At 37.9% G+C, this 15,415-nt stretch overlaps 1 protein-coding gene across 2 annotated transcripts in view; it reads left to right on the forward strand.

Annotated features, from left to right (window-relative positions):
- ZNF292 (zinc finger protein 292) overlaps positions 1–15,179 on the forward strand; it is a 56,166-nt gene extending 40,987 nt beyond the window's left edge. For both annotated transcript variants that reach the window (XM_052694154.1, XM_052694164.1), the window contains exons 5-8: positions 478–680; positions 3,363–3,499; positions 4,588–4,729; positions 6,348–15,179. In XM_052694154.1, coding sequence (XP_052550114.1) covers positions 478–680; positions 3,363–3,499; positions 4,588–4,729; positions 6,348–13,505 — 7,640 coding nt within the window. In that variant the 3' untranslated portion in view covers positions 13,506–15,179. The remainder of the gene's footprint in view (positions 1–477; positions 681–3,362; positions 3,500–4,587; positions 4,730–6,347) is intronic.
- The last annotated feature ends 236 nt before the right edge of the window (positions 15,180–15,415 follow it).

The following is a 15,415-nucleotide window of genomic DNA, read 5'->3' on the forward strand; positions in this document are numbered from 1 at the left end:
AATATGAAATATTTAACAGTATTTCAAAGAACTTCAGATACTTCGTCACCTTTATCCTTCAGTAGCAAAGTCTTTAAAATGCAGCTTTTAGCAGTGATACAGCACAAAAGCATAAGGAAGGATGTGAGCGTAGTAGTGGCTTCTTGTCCTCTTTCTGTAGAATTATGATTAAGTGGTGCCTAAACATTTTAACATTTATATGCCTTTTTAAACCTGTTTTGCACGCGGCTCTTTTGCCAAGAAATAAGTATGAATTAAAACTTGCAGGTAGAATAAAGGGTTTGCTGTAGCAGAGAATCCTTGTAGTAAATAAGTACAGCTTTCAAAGATGCTTTTTGTCTATGCTTCGTACCTTTTGTACCCTGTTTAATTTGTATAGACTTTGTAGGCTAACCATGAGTGACTAAATGCTAACTGTTAATTCTGTGGTTTGCTATGAAACGTGTATGTAATTTTTTGGCTTGTTTTTCTTTGAAGTGAATGAATTTTTAGTGTTTGAAGGCCCTGTCCTGCTGGATATGCGTATTAAACACCTCATGAAAACAAAGCAATTAACACAAGCTACTGCCCTGGCAAAACTCTGCTCTGACCATCCAGAAATCAGTGCACAAGGCAATTTCAAGCAAACCTACTTGGTCTGTCTGTGTTCAGGATCACCAAATGAAAAGCTAATGGAGGAAGTAAGTAAAAAATACTTATTTCTTCATTGAAGATGAAATCACCAATTATAGTTATGTAACTATAGTTATATATAGCTGCTTTCATGGAGAAGATACTTAGATTTAAAATATGATTAATGTACTTTATTTTATTTTTCTTTTCATTTAAGGCACTTTTAAACTGTTAGTAATGATTCTTAATTAAAACATTTGTGGAAGTGGAATACTGGGTCCCTAGTAGATATTTTCTGGCTCTACCACAATGCTACCTTTAATTTTACTTAAAATATTTAAATTTCTGCCTTAGTTCCTGTTAGTGAAGTGAAGATGATGATTTTGCCACTCTTAGAAATCTAACTGTAACTTTCTGCAAAGTACTTAGCACATAGGATGGAGCCCTTAGGTGCTACTTTCGGTTCAGGCAACAAATGCAGTGTTTTTGACCTAAGTGTCCATGTCAGGAAATAACAATTTACTTAAAGATGGTGGGGAAATTGAAGATGAAATCAGATACTTGATCTGGTTTGAAATGTTCTTCTCACTTTTCCTTTTTCCTTTTTTTTTCCTTGTTAAGGGAAAGCTAACTCCAACCATCAGGATATTTTGACTGCATCTCTTTGCTGATTTTTTTTGTCTCTGTCTTTTTGTCTCTTATGCTAATAATAAGTAATAAACATGTTGAAATAGGTCTTAAAAGAGATGAAAATTATGCAGTTGGAGTTGGAAGAGCCTCCTGCTTGAGATGTAGACTAAATTCTAAGATGACAGCATCTCCCTGGACATGTTGGTCTGAGGGAGGTAGGATCCATCTACACTCCCACCTCTGGCTACTGTAGGCCTTTTCAGAACAGTCTCAGGAATCCCAGCAAGAACTCAATAAGTGAAGCTATGGCAGGATTGTGTGATCTTATGTTTGTTTACTAAACTTGGAATTTGCGGCCCTGTAAAAATGCTTCCTTCAATACTCAGTGCTGTCTCGCTCCAAAGCAGAATGGGCTCAGTCAGTGAGTGAATCGTGACTCCAATGGACAAAAGGAAGGGATAGCCTTATTTCTTAGGATGCTATAGCACACACAACAGCTATCTCAGATGACTTAATACATGTATTTCCAAACCTTGGTTTCCTTAGCTTGGACTGCCTGTCTTTGCAGCTTCAGCTGCAATGGTTTGCAGTAGTGCTCATCATTTTGGAAAGTTCGTGTATTATAAACCAGAAGGCAGACGTGTCAGGCTGGACTTCTGAACTGAAAGGGATAGCCCTTTCGTGGTTTGAGAATGGTATGAGAAAATGGAAATTTAATGCAAGTATGAGAAATGGTATGGTATTATATCCATTTAAAACAGGCAGCAAAGTAGCATTTGTGCTCATTTTCAGCTTGAATTAGTCTAGTATTTTGCTTCAAAAATGTGAAGAATTTAAATCTGCAGGATGTGAAATGCCAAGACATACAGGCTTGTGGCACAATCTGTACAGACTGTTGCTAGAATCCCATATAAACTCTGATAGACTGGAAAAACGATTCAGAAAAAAAAAACATGCTTTTATTTTAAGATCAGCATCACATATTCTTCCGTAAGCTTTTCACTGATGGGCCCCCTCTGAGAGAAGTGCTGAGCAAAGCAGGCTTTGTCTGAGTTGGTATGACAGTTATGTTTATCTATCCTCTCTGAGGTCTTGAGAGAAACAGAAGATGACCTTGAGATTCTTAAACCTCAAATGACTGGCAGTGAAGGGTTATTAGTATATTTACAAGCCCACAATTTAGAGGAAAAAATGAGTTGTATTTTTCAAAATTGTAGCTTAATTGCTGGGGCAATATCTGGATATGATGCCAAACCAAACTGTGCTACCACTGTATTCAAAATACCAAACTAGTTATTTGGATTGAGGGTTTTTTTTCTAGCTTTGGGATTTCTCGTGATTACTCGAGAGATTTTCAGCAGTGCAGTTGGAATAGCCAAGTTGTTCTTCAGCTGCCAGCTCTGAAGAGTGTCCTGCCAGATGTGCTAATTGATGTAATCAAACCAGTCTGCTGAGAGTCAAAATAGACAGTAGTAGTTTCAACAACTGTGCTGATTCATTACTGATACTATTGTTTAGTACTACTGGGTGACTTTTTTGCTTTGTTTTACTATGAAGCTAAGTGCTTGCATTGTGGCTCAGATTTTTATATTAAATTACATTGTTTAAACTGTAATATTCTTGCAGGCATTCAGTTGATCTTCTTCATCTGTGCAGCTTCCTTATTAATTTTTGAAAAAAATACAGAAATGTTCATGTTGAACTTTCATACTCATTAATTGACCAGCTATTGTATTAAACCAGTAGTAACATCAGGGACTAGTTTCAGGTAATAGTCTTTTTGTTTTAGGCTGCAGTTTATCTTATTACTACCATAAGTAGTTTTAATTACTATCAGTGTGCAGTACATATGGATAATTAATGATATACTCCAAGAAGTTTATGATTGGGACATTAGGTTCAAGTTTGATGTCTTTAAGAAACAAGCTTTAGAAAAAGTTTTTTTGTTAGCATAATCAATTTTGACTGGCTGGAAACACTGATTTTCTTTGAGTTGCATCACGGTGTAATAGAGTTAACTGTTCACTAGGTAACAAAGTCTTTTTGCAAAGGTTTAGATTAATGCTTATCTGAAAATGAAGCCACATGCTTAGTGTTGGTCTTGTTTTCTTTCCTCACAGATTGCAGAAGTAGATTGCAAAGACGCTCTAGAAATGATCTGTAACCTGGAATCTGATGGAGATGAGAAAAGTGCTCTAATTTTATGTGCAGCATTTTTATCTCGCCAGCTTCAGCAAGGAGAGATGTACTGTGCCTGGTGGGTTTGAATGTTGTTTTCTGTCTGGTGCAGTGTAAATTTATTTAGGGAAGATAGAGCTGGTCCATCAGTTGACTTTCTCTGTCTCATAATATCCATGAGCTGAACAGGAAAGAGATGAGACTTCTGGAAAGCTTTTATTTATTTATTTATTTGTTTTAAAGAAAGAAAAAGTATTTTATAAGATTAGCTTTAATTATTGGAGTTTGAATGCTGCACGATATGAAAAGGTACTAACAAATACTAGTAGCTGGTTAGTCATTTATCCTGACAGTAATCTTATGCTGTAGAAGTAAGGAATTTAATATCTGCAGGCAGGTAATCAGCCTTATGATGAATTTAATGCATAAAAACTTTTCCCTTCTGTCTTTGTTTCATAACACGTTTGTTTATCGTGATAAATTCTAGAAGCTGGGGTGCTCTTTCCTATAGATTAAAATGCTTACTATTTTGGGTTTGCTGTCACCACTGTGGATTCGCTATGCTTCTGCATCTCATTTCTTGTACAGCAGTGGTAGAACATCTTTTAGTGGTGGATTTTGTGTTAACAGGTTCTGCTAAAGTTTTGCAGGTTATACCATTCTGTAGGATACTCAGTACCCTTGGCTTGTTTGTACCTAAGGAGAACCTCTTATTTAGGAAACTTTTAGTATCAGAGATGAAGTAGTGAGTTAACTACTACTACTGTTTGGGTTTGGGACCTAATTTCTTGCTAAAGCAAATTAAATTCGTATTCATAAAGCAGCTCAAGAAAAATTTATGTACCACAGAGAAAAGTAATCTTCCTATAGCTATTAATAATTACTGACAATGCAGAAGTGTAAAATTTTTCAAAACCACATAACGAGCCCACAAATTATGTAATTTGTGGCATTACTGCTTTATTCAGATCTTTTCTTTTGGAATTGAGTCACTGTGGTGGCTTTTAAAACTGGGTATTAATAATGTGGGTATACTAATAAATTTACGTGAGTAAATTCCTATTTTCATTTTCCCAAAGACAAAATGGAAACTTCTCGACTCTGCATTTCTTGTGATCAGATGAAAGATTGTGTTGCTGGCCTTGAAACGTTGTTCTCTTGTTCTAGGGAACTGACTCTTTTCTGGAGTAAACTGCAGCAAAGGGTAGAGCCTTCTATTCAAGTGTATCTAGAGAGATGTCGTCAACTTTCTGTGTTAACTAAGACTGTTTATCACATTTTCTTCCTGATCAAAGTAATTAACTCAGAGGTAAGGATATTTAATGCAATTTAAATGGAGCTATAAGTAGGAAGGTATGAAAGCTGCTTAGATAGCCCGTCTTTTAGGGACAATCATAATTGGTTTTAGGAAATGATAACAGCCTCTTTGTATAGGTGAACTGCAAGTTGATTCATTTTAAATCGTTGTCACACTCTGGTCATTTGAGAGAAAAAAAAATGAGTTAAAAAAAAAGAAAAGATTGAAATGCCACAGCTGAGATGAAATAAAATGTAAAAGTGAAGTTACAGCCTTCTGCTATTGTTTGTATTTACCAAATAAGGTATTTTCTGTTGCCAGGTATTGCTATTCCTCTTTATTATTTTCCGTATTTCAGATATTGTGGAAGATGTCATCTTATGGATGACTGGAGGAACTAAAGGCTCTGTATTAGTGTATAAGAGTATTATGGAAATAAAGGAGGAGGGGAAAAAAAAGAACAACCAAAAACATTTCAATCTGCCACAAAGAATGCAGTTTGTTTTGATAAATGAAGTACTTGCCTTTTGTGGACTTAGATACACGTCTCAGTTTATATGTCTCAGTTTCATGTAATTTTCCTAGTTTTCTATCAGCAGTTGCACTATTTAATGTTTATAGCCAAGCTTAGCTCTTCCAAAAGCTTTTAGTTGGGTGAGATTTCTGTGATTCTTTGTATTCTAATTTCTTTTTTTCCTTTTGCCTCATTCTGGCCTGGCTTATTGTAGGCTAATCATGATTTTTTCTGAAGGCCTGAACTAAATTGGAGTGGTAGGGGACAATATTAAAAGCAGTCTGCTCCATGCTGTACTGATTTTTCCTTAGTGAACTGTAGGCTGTTTCACTGGTGGCAGAAATTTGAAGCCATAGAAGTAGTAGATCTGTGCATTCATAAATGCACTTGACTTTATTTTCATGTATATAGTGGCCTCTCTATGCATCCTTGGCAGCAAAAGGATCTGTAACATGAACATTAACATGATTTACTTTTCTGGAGGGTGTAAATGAGAAATGGGTGTACACGTGACTTTTGAAACACTGAAATGATGGAATATTTAGTTCCATTTATTATTTGCAGTTGGAATGAACCTTTGTGTTCAGTTATAATCAGTTGATTTTGAAGTGGAATAGTCTTCAAAACTGGAAACAAACCCTTATGCCTTAAGTGATTTCCAAATTTTATAGCTTTTTTATAATCATGTGCTTCTCTTATTGTAGCTGTAGCACTACGTTTATTTCTACTTAGTGTTAACTTAGTGCTCCATAGAAGTTTATTTTAAATAAATGTGACAGAACTGGCACTTGTTAATTTATGGAAAAGTCCCAGTACTGCTGTAATACAAACTGAAATCCTCTTTCATACAAGCTGAAAGTCACAAATATGGCAGAATGTACATTTAGTATGTATTTTAATTGTGTCTAAGCTTTCAGTTTCTAGTAGCATGAAGACAGATGATGTAACTTAGCCTAGTATTTAAAGGTTATGCTTCTAAAAGAGTATATTATTAGATCCAAATGTATTTTCCTGACATTTAGGATGTTTGTTTTTTATGAAAAAATGAATATGATTTTTTAATTATTATTTATTTTTATTTAGAGCTGATTTACTAAGATTAATCTTGCTTTACAGATTGATGGTGCTGGACTTGCAACCTGCATTGAACTGTGTGTGAAAGCCTTGCGCTTGGAATCCAGTGAAAATGCAGATGTCAAGATATCTATTTGCAAGACTATCTCCTGTTTGCTTCCAGATGATTTGGAGGTTAAACGTGCTTGTCAGTTGAGTGAATTTCTTCTTGAACCCACTGTGGATGCATACTATGCTGTTGAAATGCTCTATAATCAGCCTGATCAAAAGTACGATGAAGAGAATCTTCCAATACCAAATTCATTGCGCTGTGAGCTCTTACTTGTACTGAAAACTCAGTGGCCTTTTGATCCAGAATTCTGGGACTGGAAAACTCTAAAGCGCCAGTGTCTGGCACTGATGGGAGAGGAAGCTTCCATTGTGTCATCGATAGATGAACTCAACGATAGTGAAGTGTATGAGAAGATTGAGGATTGCCAAGAAGAGACTAAAGAAACCTCCGTGAATGGGTTTGCTGGCAGTTTTGATGAAGCTACAAGCCTTCTTAAAGGTATCAGAGATGAAAAGCAGAAAAAGAGAGAAATTAAAAAACTCAGAGAGAGAGGATTCATATCAGCTAGATTCCGGAACTGGCAAGCTTATATGCAGTACTGTGTGTTATGTGACAAGGAATTTCTAGGTCACAGAATAGTTAGGCATGCTCAAAAACATTACAAAGATGGAATTTACAGTTGTCCTATTTGTGCCCAGAATTTTAATTCTAAAGAAAACTTTGTTCCCCATGTAACTTTGCATGTTAAAAAATCCAGCAAAGAGAGACTGGCAGCTATGAAACCGCTGAGAAGATTGGGAAGACCTCCTAAAATAGCAACTACCAACGAGAATCAGAAAACCAATTCTGTATCCAAACAGGAGCAGCGACCCATTAAGAAGAACAGTCTCTATTCAACAGACTTCATTGTATTTAATGATAATGATGGCTCTGATGATGACAATGATGATAAAGATAAACCATATGTACCAGAGATAGTGCCAGTTCAAAAGCCACTACCTGTTAATGAATTCACTTGCCCTGTAACGTTTTGTAAAAAAGGCTTTAAGTATTTTAAAAATCTAATAGCACATGCAAAGGGGCATAAGGATAATGAAGAAGCTAAACGTTTTCTAGAAATGCAAAGCAAAAAAGTGATTTGTCAGTACTGTAGACGACATTTTGTAAGTGTTACTCATCTGAATGATCATTTACAAATGCACTGTGGCAGCAAGCCTTATATCTGCATACAGATGAAATGCAAGGCTGGTTTTAACAGTTACGCTGAGCTGCTAACTCACAGGAAAGAGCATCAAGTCTTCAGAGCAAAGTGTATGTTTCCTAAATGTGGGAGAGTGTTTTCTGAAGCCTATTTACTGTATGATCACGAAGCACAACACTATAATACCTATACCTGTAAATTCACAGGCTGTGGAAAAGTGTACCGTTCTCAGAACGAACTGGAAAAGCATATTGAAGAACACAACAAGCAGCCTGAAAACATGCAACAGCCTGAAGGCCAGGCGAATCAGTCTGATCTTAGTCAACCTTCTAAAGCTAATGAAAGTACTGATGGAGTTGCTGTTAAAGAGGAATCAGCATCTGCTCCAGCTGACAACCAAAGTAGTTTTACTGAAGGAGAAAACTATGTCTGGAATGAAATCAAAGCAGAACCGGTAGGGAGTGAAAGTGCCAATACATCCCCAAATACACTGCAGCAAAGTGATTCCTTGCCTAATGCTGCTCCAGAAGAGGCTGCTGCAGGTTCAGTGAAGACGGAAGTAGCAATTCCAGTGAGCAGTGTTAAGATGCTTGCAGTTAACCAGAAGATCCGAGACAACTTTGTAAGGAGAGGTAAATTGGCTGCTACTACCAGTAAAGTAGATCCCACTAAATCTGGAGCCCAGCAATTGTGCTCAACAGTTGATTCTTGTCTTCCAGTTTTCCAAGAAAGAAAGGAAGAGAATTGTCTCAATCAGTCTCAGAATGTTCAAAATATCTCTGTGAGTTCGAATACACTAAAACCAGAAGCCCTTGAATCCAAAAGCTTAGAAGGGCAAGTAAACATTGTAAACACGCTTAGCATGCAGAATCAGGCAGGATACCGAAACAGTGTTCCCATTTCCAAACTTGAAATTGAAGACAGTATTAAAGCTGCAGCTAATCTATATAACCTACCTTTAAAAACTTTAGAAAGTATTACATTTATTCCATCACAGCCTAGCATAAATAATTCCTTAGTTCCAACTGTGTCACCAGCAGCACCTGTCCAGAAATTTAGTTGCCAGGTTGAGGGGTGTACTCGAACTTACAACTCATCACAGAGCATTGGCAAGCACATGAAGGCAGCGCACCCCGATCAATACGCTACGTTTAAAATGCAACGTAAGAATAAGAAACCACGAAAATCCAGCAATTTACAAAACGTTGAAAACGATGAAAAGATTGTCTGTCTGATGCCATCTCAAGTGGGCAATCCTAACGGTGCTGCTTTTACTGCACAGAACAAAACTAATTCGAATCCTGCCTGTTCCAGTCAAGCGCAGCATCTCTCAACTACACTCTTCCCAACTCACTTAGAAAATATGACCAATCCTGTGTTGCCTGTAGTGGAAAGTGTTATAAATCCAAGTTTGTCTACTCGTATTAAAAGTGAGCCTGAAAGTGTTTTATGTTCACAAATGGAAAATCTGTCTGGTGTAACCTTGCCTTCCCAGTTGGAAGATCTGGCAAAAAGAGTTATGCCTCTGAATATAGATGGCAGTTCAGATCCTTTTCTTCCTTTGCCTGCAGAGAATGGTCCAATGTCTCTTTTTCCTTCACCATCAGAGAACGCCCCAAGCTCAGTCTTCTCACAACTGGAAAACAACACAAACAACTTTTCGTCACAACTAGAAGGAAATAGCAGTTCTGCTTTCCCAAAAGAGGAAACTATTGATCAATTGTTTCCTTCACGGGTGAATAATGAAAACAACTTCAGTGAAACCAGTTCTCAACTTCCAACTCCAGAAAAGATGAAAAAGGACCGTGGCCGGGGTCCAAATGGAAAAGAAAGGAAGCCAAAACATAACAAGCGGGCAAAATGGCCAGCAATAATTAGAGATGGTAAATTTATCTGTAGCAGGTGTTTCAGAGTTTTTACTAATCCTCGATCACTTGGTGGTCACTTATCTAAAAGGTCATATTGTAAGCCTCTTGAAGGATCAGAAATTTCTGCAGAAGCTCTGCAAGCTAATGGACAGTCTTTGCTTGCTAGTATGATTCTTTCCTCAAATTCATTAAGCTTGCAGCAACCCCAGGAGCCTACTTTCAATCCAGAATTGTGTTTTAAAGATCCAGCATTTCTGCAATTGCTTGCATCTGAAAATCGTTCTACGGCCTTACTGCAGACCATGTTCCCAAGGGCCAACGTGCCTAACTTTAATACCAGTGGAAATGAGGAAGGAAATCAAATTATAAAACAAGCTTTGGAAACCGCAGGCATTTCAAGTACCTTTGATACCACGGACGTACTTCCACATATCGTTACAACAAGTTGCGTCACTGGTACAACTCAAATAAATGCAACTGTTCTTCCCAATTCAACCATGTCACCTCTGTTGCAGACAGTCTGCAACCCAAGTACTCTGCTAACAGACCAAAACAGGACCCTCAATACCAAAATTCCTTCAGTAAACGAGTGCAAGAGTTTGCCTGTTTTTGCAACAGATGATTTAATGCTGAAGACAATTGAGAATGGCCTATGCTCTAGCTCATTTTCTAATGCTGCTGCAGCAGCACAAACCTTTGCAGGGAATGCTTCACGAGTTTCAGTTATAAGTACTCCTAATAATTCAGTATCAAATAACTCAAATAAGAAGGGAACCAGTGCTTCAAAGAGGAAGAGAAAAGCAACTACACCCTTAGTTGCACCTAACATAGCACAGAAAGTAGCAGTAAATAATATAACAACGGGTCTTCTAGCCAAAAGCTCTGAAGGAAATGTGCAAACACAGGGAGATAATTTTCAGTCCAACTTGGTAGCAAATTGTGATTCCCAAGCAGTGGCGGAAAGTCTCACACAGAAACTCAATAATGCTGACAATCAGTTATTCGTGGCCAGTGTCAAAGAGAACTTCAAAACAAACCTTGAGACTCGTACCTTAACAGTGAAAGCTGAAAACGGGGATTCCCAAATGATGGCTACAAATTCTTGTGTGCAGGCCAATTCAGAGGAGCAGATTTCAGAAGACAGTGTTATTCAGAACTTTGAAAAAACCCTTGAAATAATTAAAAGTGCCATGAATTCACAGATGCTTGAGGTGAAAACTGAGATTCAGGATACTGGCACTGCTTCGGAACAGAACTTGCAAGTAAATACCGCACAAACTTCTTCAGGAAATTCTTCAAGTAGTGTGCTGTTACCTGCTCACACACAGTTTGCAGTGCATTCGGGGAATGTCACTGCTGCAAAGAGTAACTCTACTCAATCTGAAACATCTCAAAAAGTTGATAATCAAATACTGGAAATTTTGGAGGGCTTACAAAAACTGAAACTCGAAAATGATTCATCCATTCAGATCTCTGAGAGTGTTTGCCACTGTCCTCCAGCAGATACTCTAGCACCAGCAGTTCCTGTTGTACCAATTGAAAACAAGCCCCTCGTCCAGGTATCTTCAGAAACGATTATTCACTTTAGTGACAAAGTTAATAAGCCTTTTGTGTGTCAGAATCAAGGTTGCAACTATAGTGCAATGACAAAAGATGCGTTGTTTAAACACTATGGCAAGGTTCACCAGTACACTGCAGAAATGATACTGGAAATCAAGAAACATCAGCTGAAGTACGCCCCGTTCAAGTGTGTTGTTGCTAGCTGTCCAAAGACATTTACGCGAAACTCTAATCTCCGAGCACACTGCCAGCTTGTACATCATTTTACAACAGAAGAGATGGTAAAATTAAAAATTAAAAGGCCTTATGGCAGAAGGTCTCAAAATGAGATCGTAAACACAACTTCACAACCTGTTGAAATAAATTTGCAGACACTAATAACAGAAAACAAAACTGCAGCTCCGTTGGACAAAGAAGGTCAGATAAAGGAAGCTCTAGAGCCTGTAAATGTCTTGGAAAAGTTACTACCTGAGAAGAATATTCCTGAAAAACTGGAAACACCTCCCCAGGTGGTTTCCGTACCATTGGAGCAGCATAACGCAGACGCTTTTGGTGATCCAGAGGCAAAAGTGCGCAAAGTTAGGAGGCACAGGAAAGAAAAAGATGAGAGAAAACGTCGGAAGCCCGTAACAAAACCTCTGGAGTTTCCAACCAGATACAGTCCTTACAGACCATATCGATGCGTCCATCAGGGCTGCTTCGCAGCGTTTACAATTCAACAAAATCTAATTCTTCATTATCAAGCTGTGCACAAATCAGACCTCCCAGCCTTCTCTGCTGAAGTGGAGGAGGAGAGTGAGCCAAGTAAGGAGGAACGTGACGAGACTGAAACTAAACCCACCATCAGAGAATTCAGGTGTGAGATGAGTGACTGCTCCCGAATATTCCAGGAGGTTCCTAGCTTGATACAGCATTACATGAAGCTTCATAACATGACCCCTGAGCAAATCAGAAACATGAAACCAGCTCCAGAGGCAGGAAGATTTTCTTGTGATCAGTCTCAATGTAAATCTTCATTTACAGTGTATTTCAACTACGTTACGCATCTTGAGACAGAGCACGGTGTTAAGATAAGGCCAAACAAGGTAGAAGATGATGGTGTATTCAAGTGTGATTGTGAGGGCTGTGACCGCATTTATGCTACTAGATCTAACCTCCTGAGGCATATCTTTAATAAACATAATGACAGGCATAAAGATCATCTAATAAGACCCAGAAGGCTGACACCAGGTCAGGAAAACATTTCAAGCAAAGCAAACCAGGAGAAACCAGTGAAGTCCAAACAGAGAGGACTGAAAAACAAATCGGGAAAGGAAAGCAGCAGGCTGTCGGAGAAAACAAAACGAAAGAAAAACGTTAACTTGGAAAACAAAAATGCAAAACCAATGCAAATTCAGGAAAATAAGGCTTATTCACTGAAACGCGGAAAGCACGTGTTTTCTATAAAAGCTAGAAATGAGGCATTGTCCGAATGTACAAGCAGATTTGTAACTCAGTATCCGTGTATGATAAAAGGATGTTCTTCTGTAGTTACAAGCGAAAGTAACATCATAAGACATTACAAATGCCACAAATTGTCCAAGGCCTTTACTTCACAGCACAGAAATCTTCTCATTGTATCTAAACAGCACTCTGTGCCAGAAGTAAAGGAAATAGCTTGTGAGCAGGAGGAGACTGACAAAAAAATTGAAGTGGAAGGAACAGAACCAAGTTCGTTACCAAGCAATAATGATTCAAGCACATCAACGTTACCACAAAAAGAAACTGAGAAAGGTGAGAAGGATGAAGTGGATGAACTGACAGAACTCTTCATTACTAAACTGATTAACGAGGATTGTTCAAGTGCTGAAAATCAAGCAAAAATATCTTCCAGTGTAAATAATGACTCGCAGGAGACCAACTCCTGCCCCTCAGAGAAGCAAAAATCAAACAACTTAAAAAGAGCAAACAAAGAAAAAAATGTGTCTCAGAATAAGAGAAGAAGAACTGAGAAAGCAGAGGAGGTGCTGCCTGCTGAAGTGAGTAACCTGCACAGGGAGGAAGAGACTGCAGTTGCTATTCAGACAGCTGAAGAGCAGCCTGCAGCTTTTGACTGGAGTTCATTTAAGCCTATGGGTTTTGAAGTTTCATTCCTCAAATTCCTTGAAGAGTCTGCTGTGAAGCAAAAGAAAAGCACTGAAAGAGACCACCATAGCAGCGGAACCAAAAAAGGATCTCATTCAAACACACGAAAATCTAACGAGAAGACCTCCTTAGCAACAAGTAATAATGTCACTTGGTCATCTTCTGCAACTGAAACCTTTGTACAGTTTGCCAATCCATCACAGCTTCAGAGCTGTGATAATGTAAAGATAGTTTTAGACAAGACTTTTAAGGACTGCACTGAGCGTGCGTTGAAGCAACTTCAGGAAATGAGACCTACCGTCAGTTTGAGAAGACTTGATGAACACTGGGAAAATGATCCAGAAGTTACAGCTGCAAAAGAAAGAAAGGGTAATGAGAAGGGCAATCAAAACTGAACCCCTAATGTGTGTAACCATTACCTGTAATAAAGTTTATTTTCAATAGGAAGCCATCACGCATGCTAGTAACTGTCGAGCTCTTTTATTTTGAGGTGGTTTAAACTAGAGAAAAACATGACATTTGTCATGTAAATTTTCAGTTGTTTTTATCCCTATGGGACTTGAAGAACAGAATAATTGCTTCAGCTTTGTAAATACTTGATCAAAACCTCAACTTTCTATCAAATTGTCCTTTCCATGAACTAAATCTTTGTGAATTGTCTGTGATTGGTATCTTTCACCAGGTCACTGCTCATGTACAACAGTACTCTTTATTTGTAGATACATTTTATTTTTTTTTTTGTATATATTTATTATTGTAAATCATTTGCTGCCACCAGCAGTCTGTAAGTCTAAACTATTAAATGACACATTTATATTCAGAATTTTAATTGTAACTAAGTGATCAAGTTTTTAAAACTGTCCTTTAATCATTTTAAATTAAGACCTTTTGAACTAAAACTAGTTAAGTCTCCCATATCCAGTTTATTTTGCGTAAGGCATTTATTTACAGGAGAGGAGCTGGATAAGATCACACTTCATAGATGCAACATACTGACACACTCATTTTTGTACGTTTTAACATGCAGTATCTACGGATGATACTCACATGTAGTTAACTCATAAATATAATAGTTTTCTTATAACTACATTTTTTCATGGCTTTTAATTGGATACAAAGCATTTATGATTCCATAATAAAAAATGGAAATGTGAATAAAATAGTTTGCTACATCGGAGATTTAAAACAATATTTGGTATTAAAGAATCCATTGTGAATGTGATAGAAAATTAGTAGCGTGGAGCAGTGTATATATTTGAGGTGGTGATTTGTGAAGTAGCCCAGTATTGCCTTAAATAAAATCACATTTCATTTCTTGTTTTATACATGTGATCTTATAAAGGTTATTTTTGTTTCTGTAACTTAGATTGGTGTATAGTTTAATTTTTGTTAAAAAATCAAAAAATCCAAAAACAAACCTTCAGAAACCGTTTCTGTAAATAGTGGGTTTATAAAACAGATGGTTTATTTTGATAATACCAGTTTGGTATCTATCTATAAAACGCGTGAGTCCTTACCGTCAAAAACTGAATAAACAAAGGCACTTTCTGAAAGGGAAGTGAGATTGTGATGTTACGGATACGCTCAGTGGTTGTGCTCTCTCCATGGCACGGGCTCTCCCTGCACTCCTTTGCCCCTTGCTGACTGTGTTTGGCACCACTTGTGCCACCTCTGTCTTCTCCACACTGGAAGGAGCCCCCGGGGCGGTGCCACACGTAGCACTGGGGTTCGGGGCGCTTCCTCTGTATGCTGCTAACTGACACGGCGGGTGTCCGGTTTGTTGAGTAACCAAAAGAGCAAATGTGACAACGGGAGCTGTCGGTATCTGGGAATCTGTGGTATTGTTGTTGGTATGTGATTGCGCGCGGCTCAGGCGGGACAAGCCAGCTGGATTGTGCGGTACCAAAAATTTCTCTTGGATTATTCTCATACTGGATGTGACCTACCTTCAGTAATATAAAATAGTCTTTATCTTCGGAGAGACTGGCTTGCATTTTTTTTTTTCTATAAACTTGTCTTGCCATGTAAAGCTTTGCATTAAATGCTTCACCTGATTGATTGTTTTTAAACCATTCACGTGGAATCTTTGACAGTTGACTTGAAGATCAATTCAGAGGGCAGGCTTTTGCAGCAGAACAAAGGGACTGGTTTTGAGAGCGATGATCTTGTATGAAAAAGCAAGAAGGCAGCAGCGTTTCAGCCTTGGAAATAGGGCTTCATTTGCTCATGTAAACTTCATCCCTGTTGAGTGACCAAACGCTGCCAGGTTAGCAAATCAAAGGTACAATCTGAAAATGATAAAAGC

This window comes from Tympanuchus pallidicinctus, unplaced genomic scaffold (genome assembly GCF_026119805.1).
Source record: "Tympanuchus pallidicinctus isolate F22 unplaced genomic scaffold, pur_lepc_1.0 scaffold1, whole genome shotgun sequence".
Taxonomy (NCBI): Eukaryota; Metazoa; Chordata; class Aves; order Galliformes; family Phasianidae; genus Tympanuchus; species Tympanuchus pallidicinctus.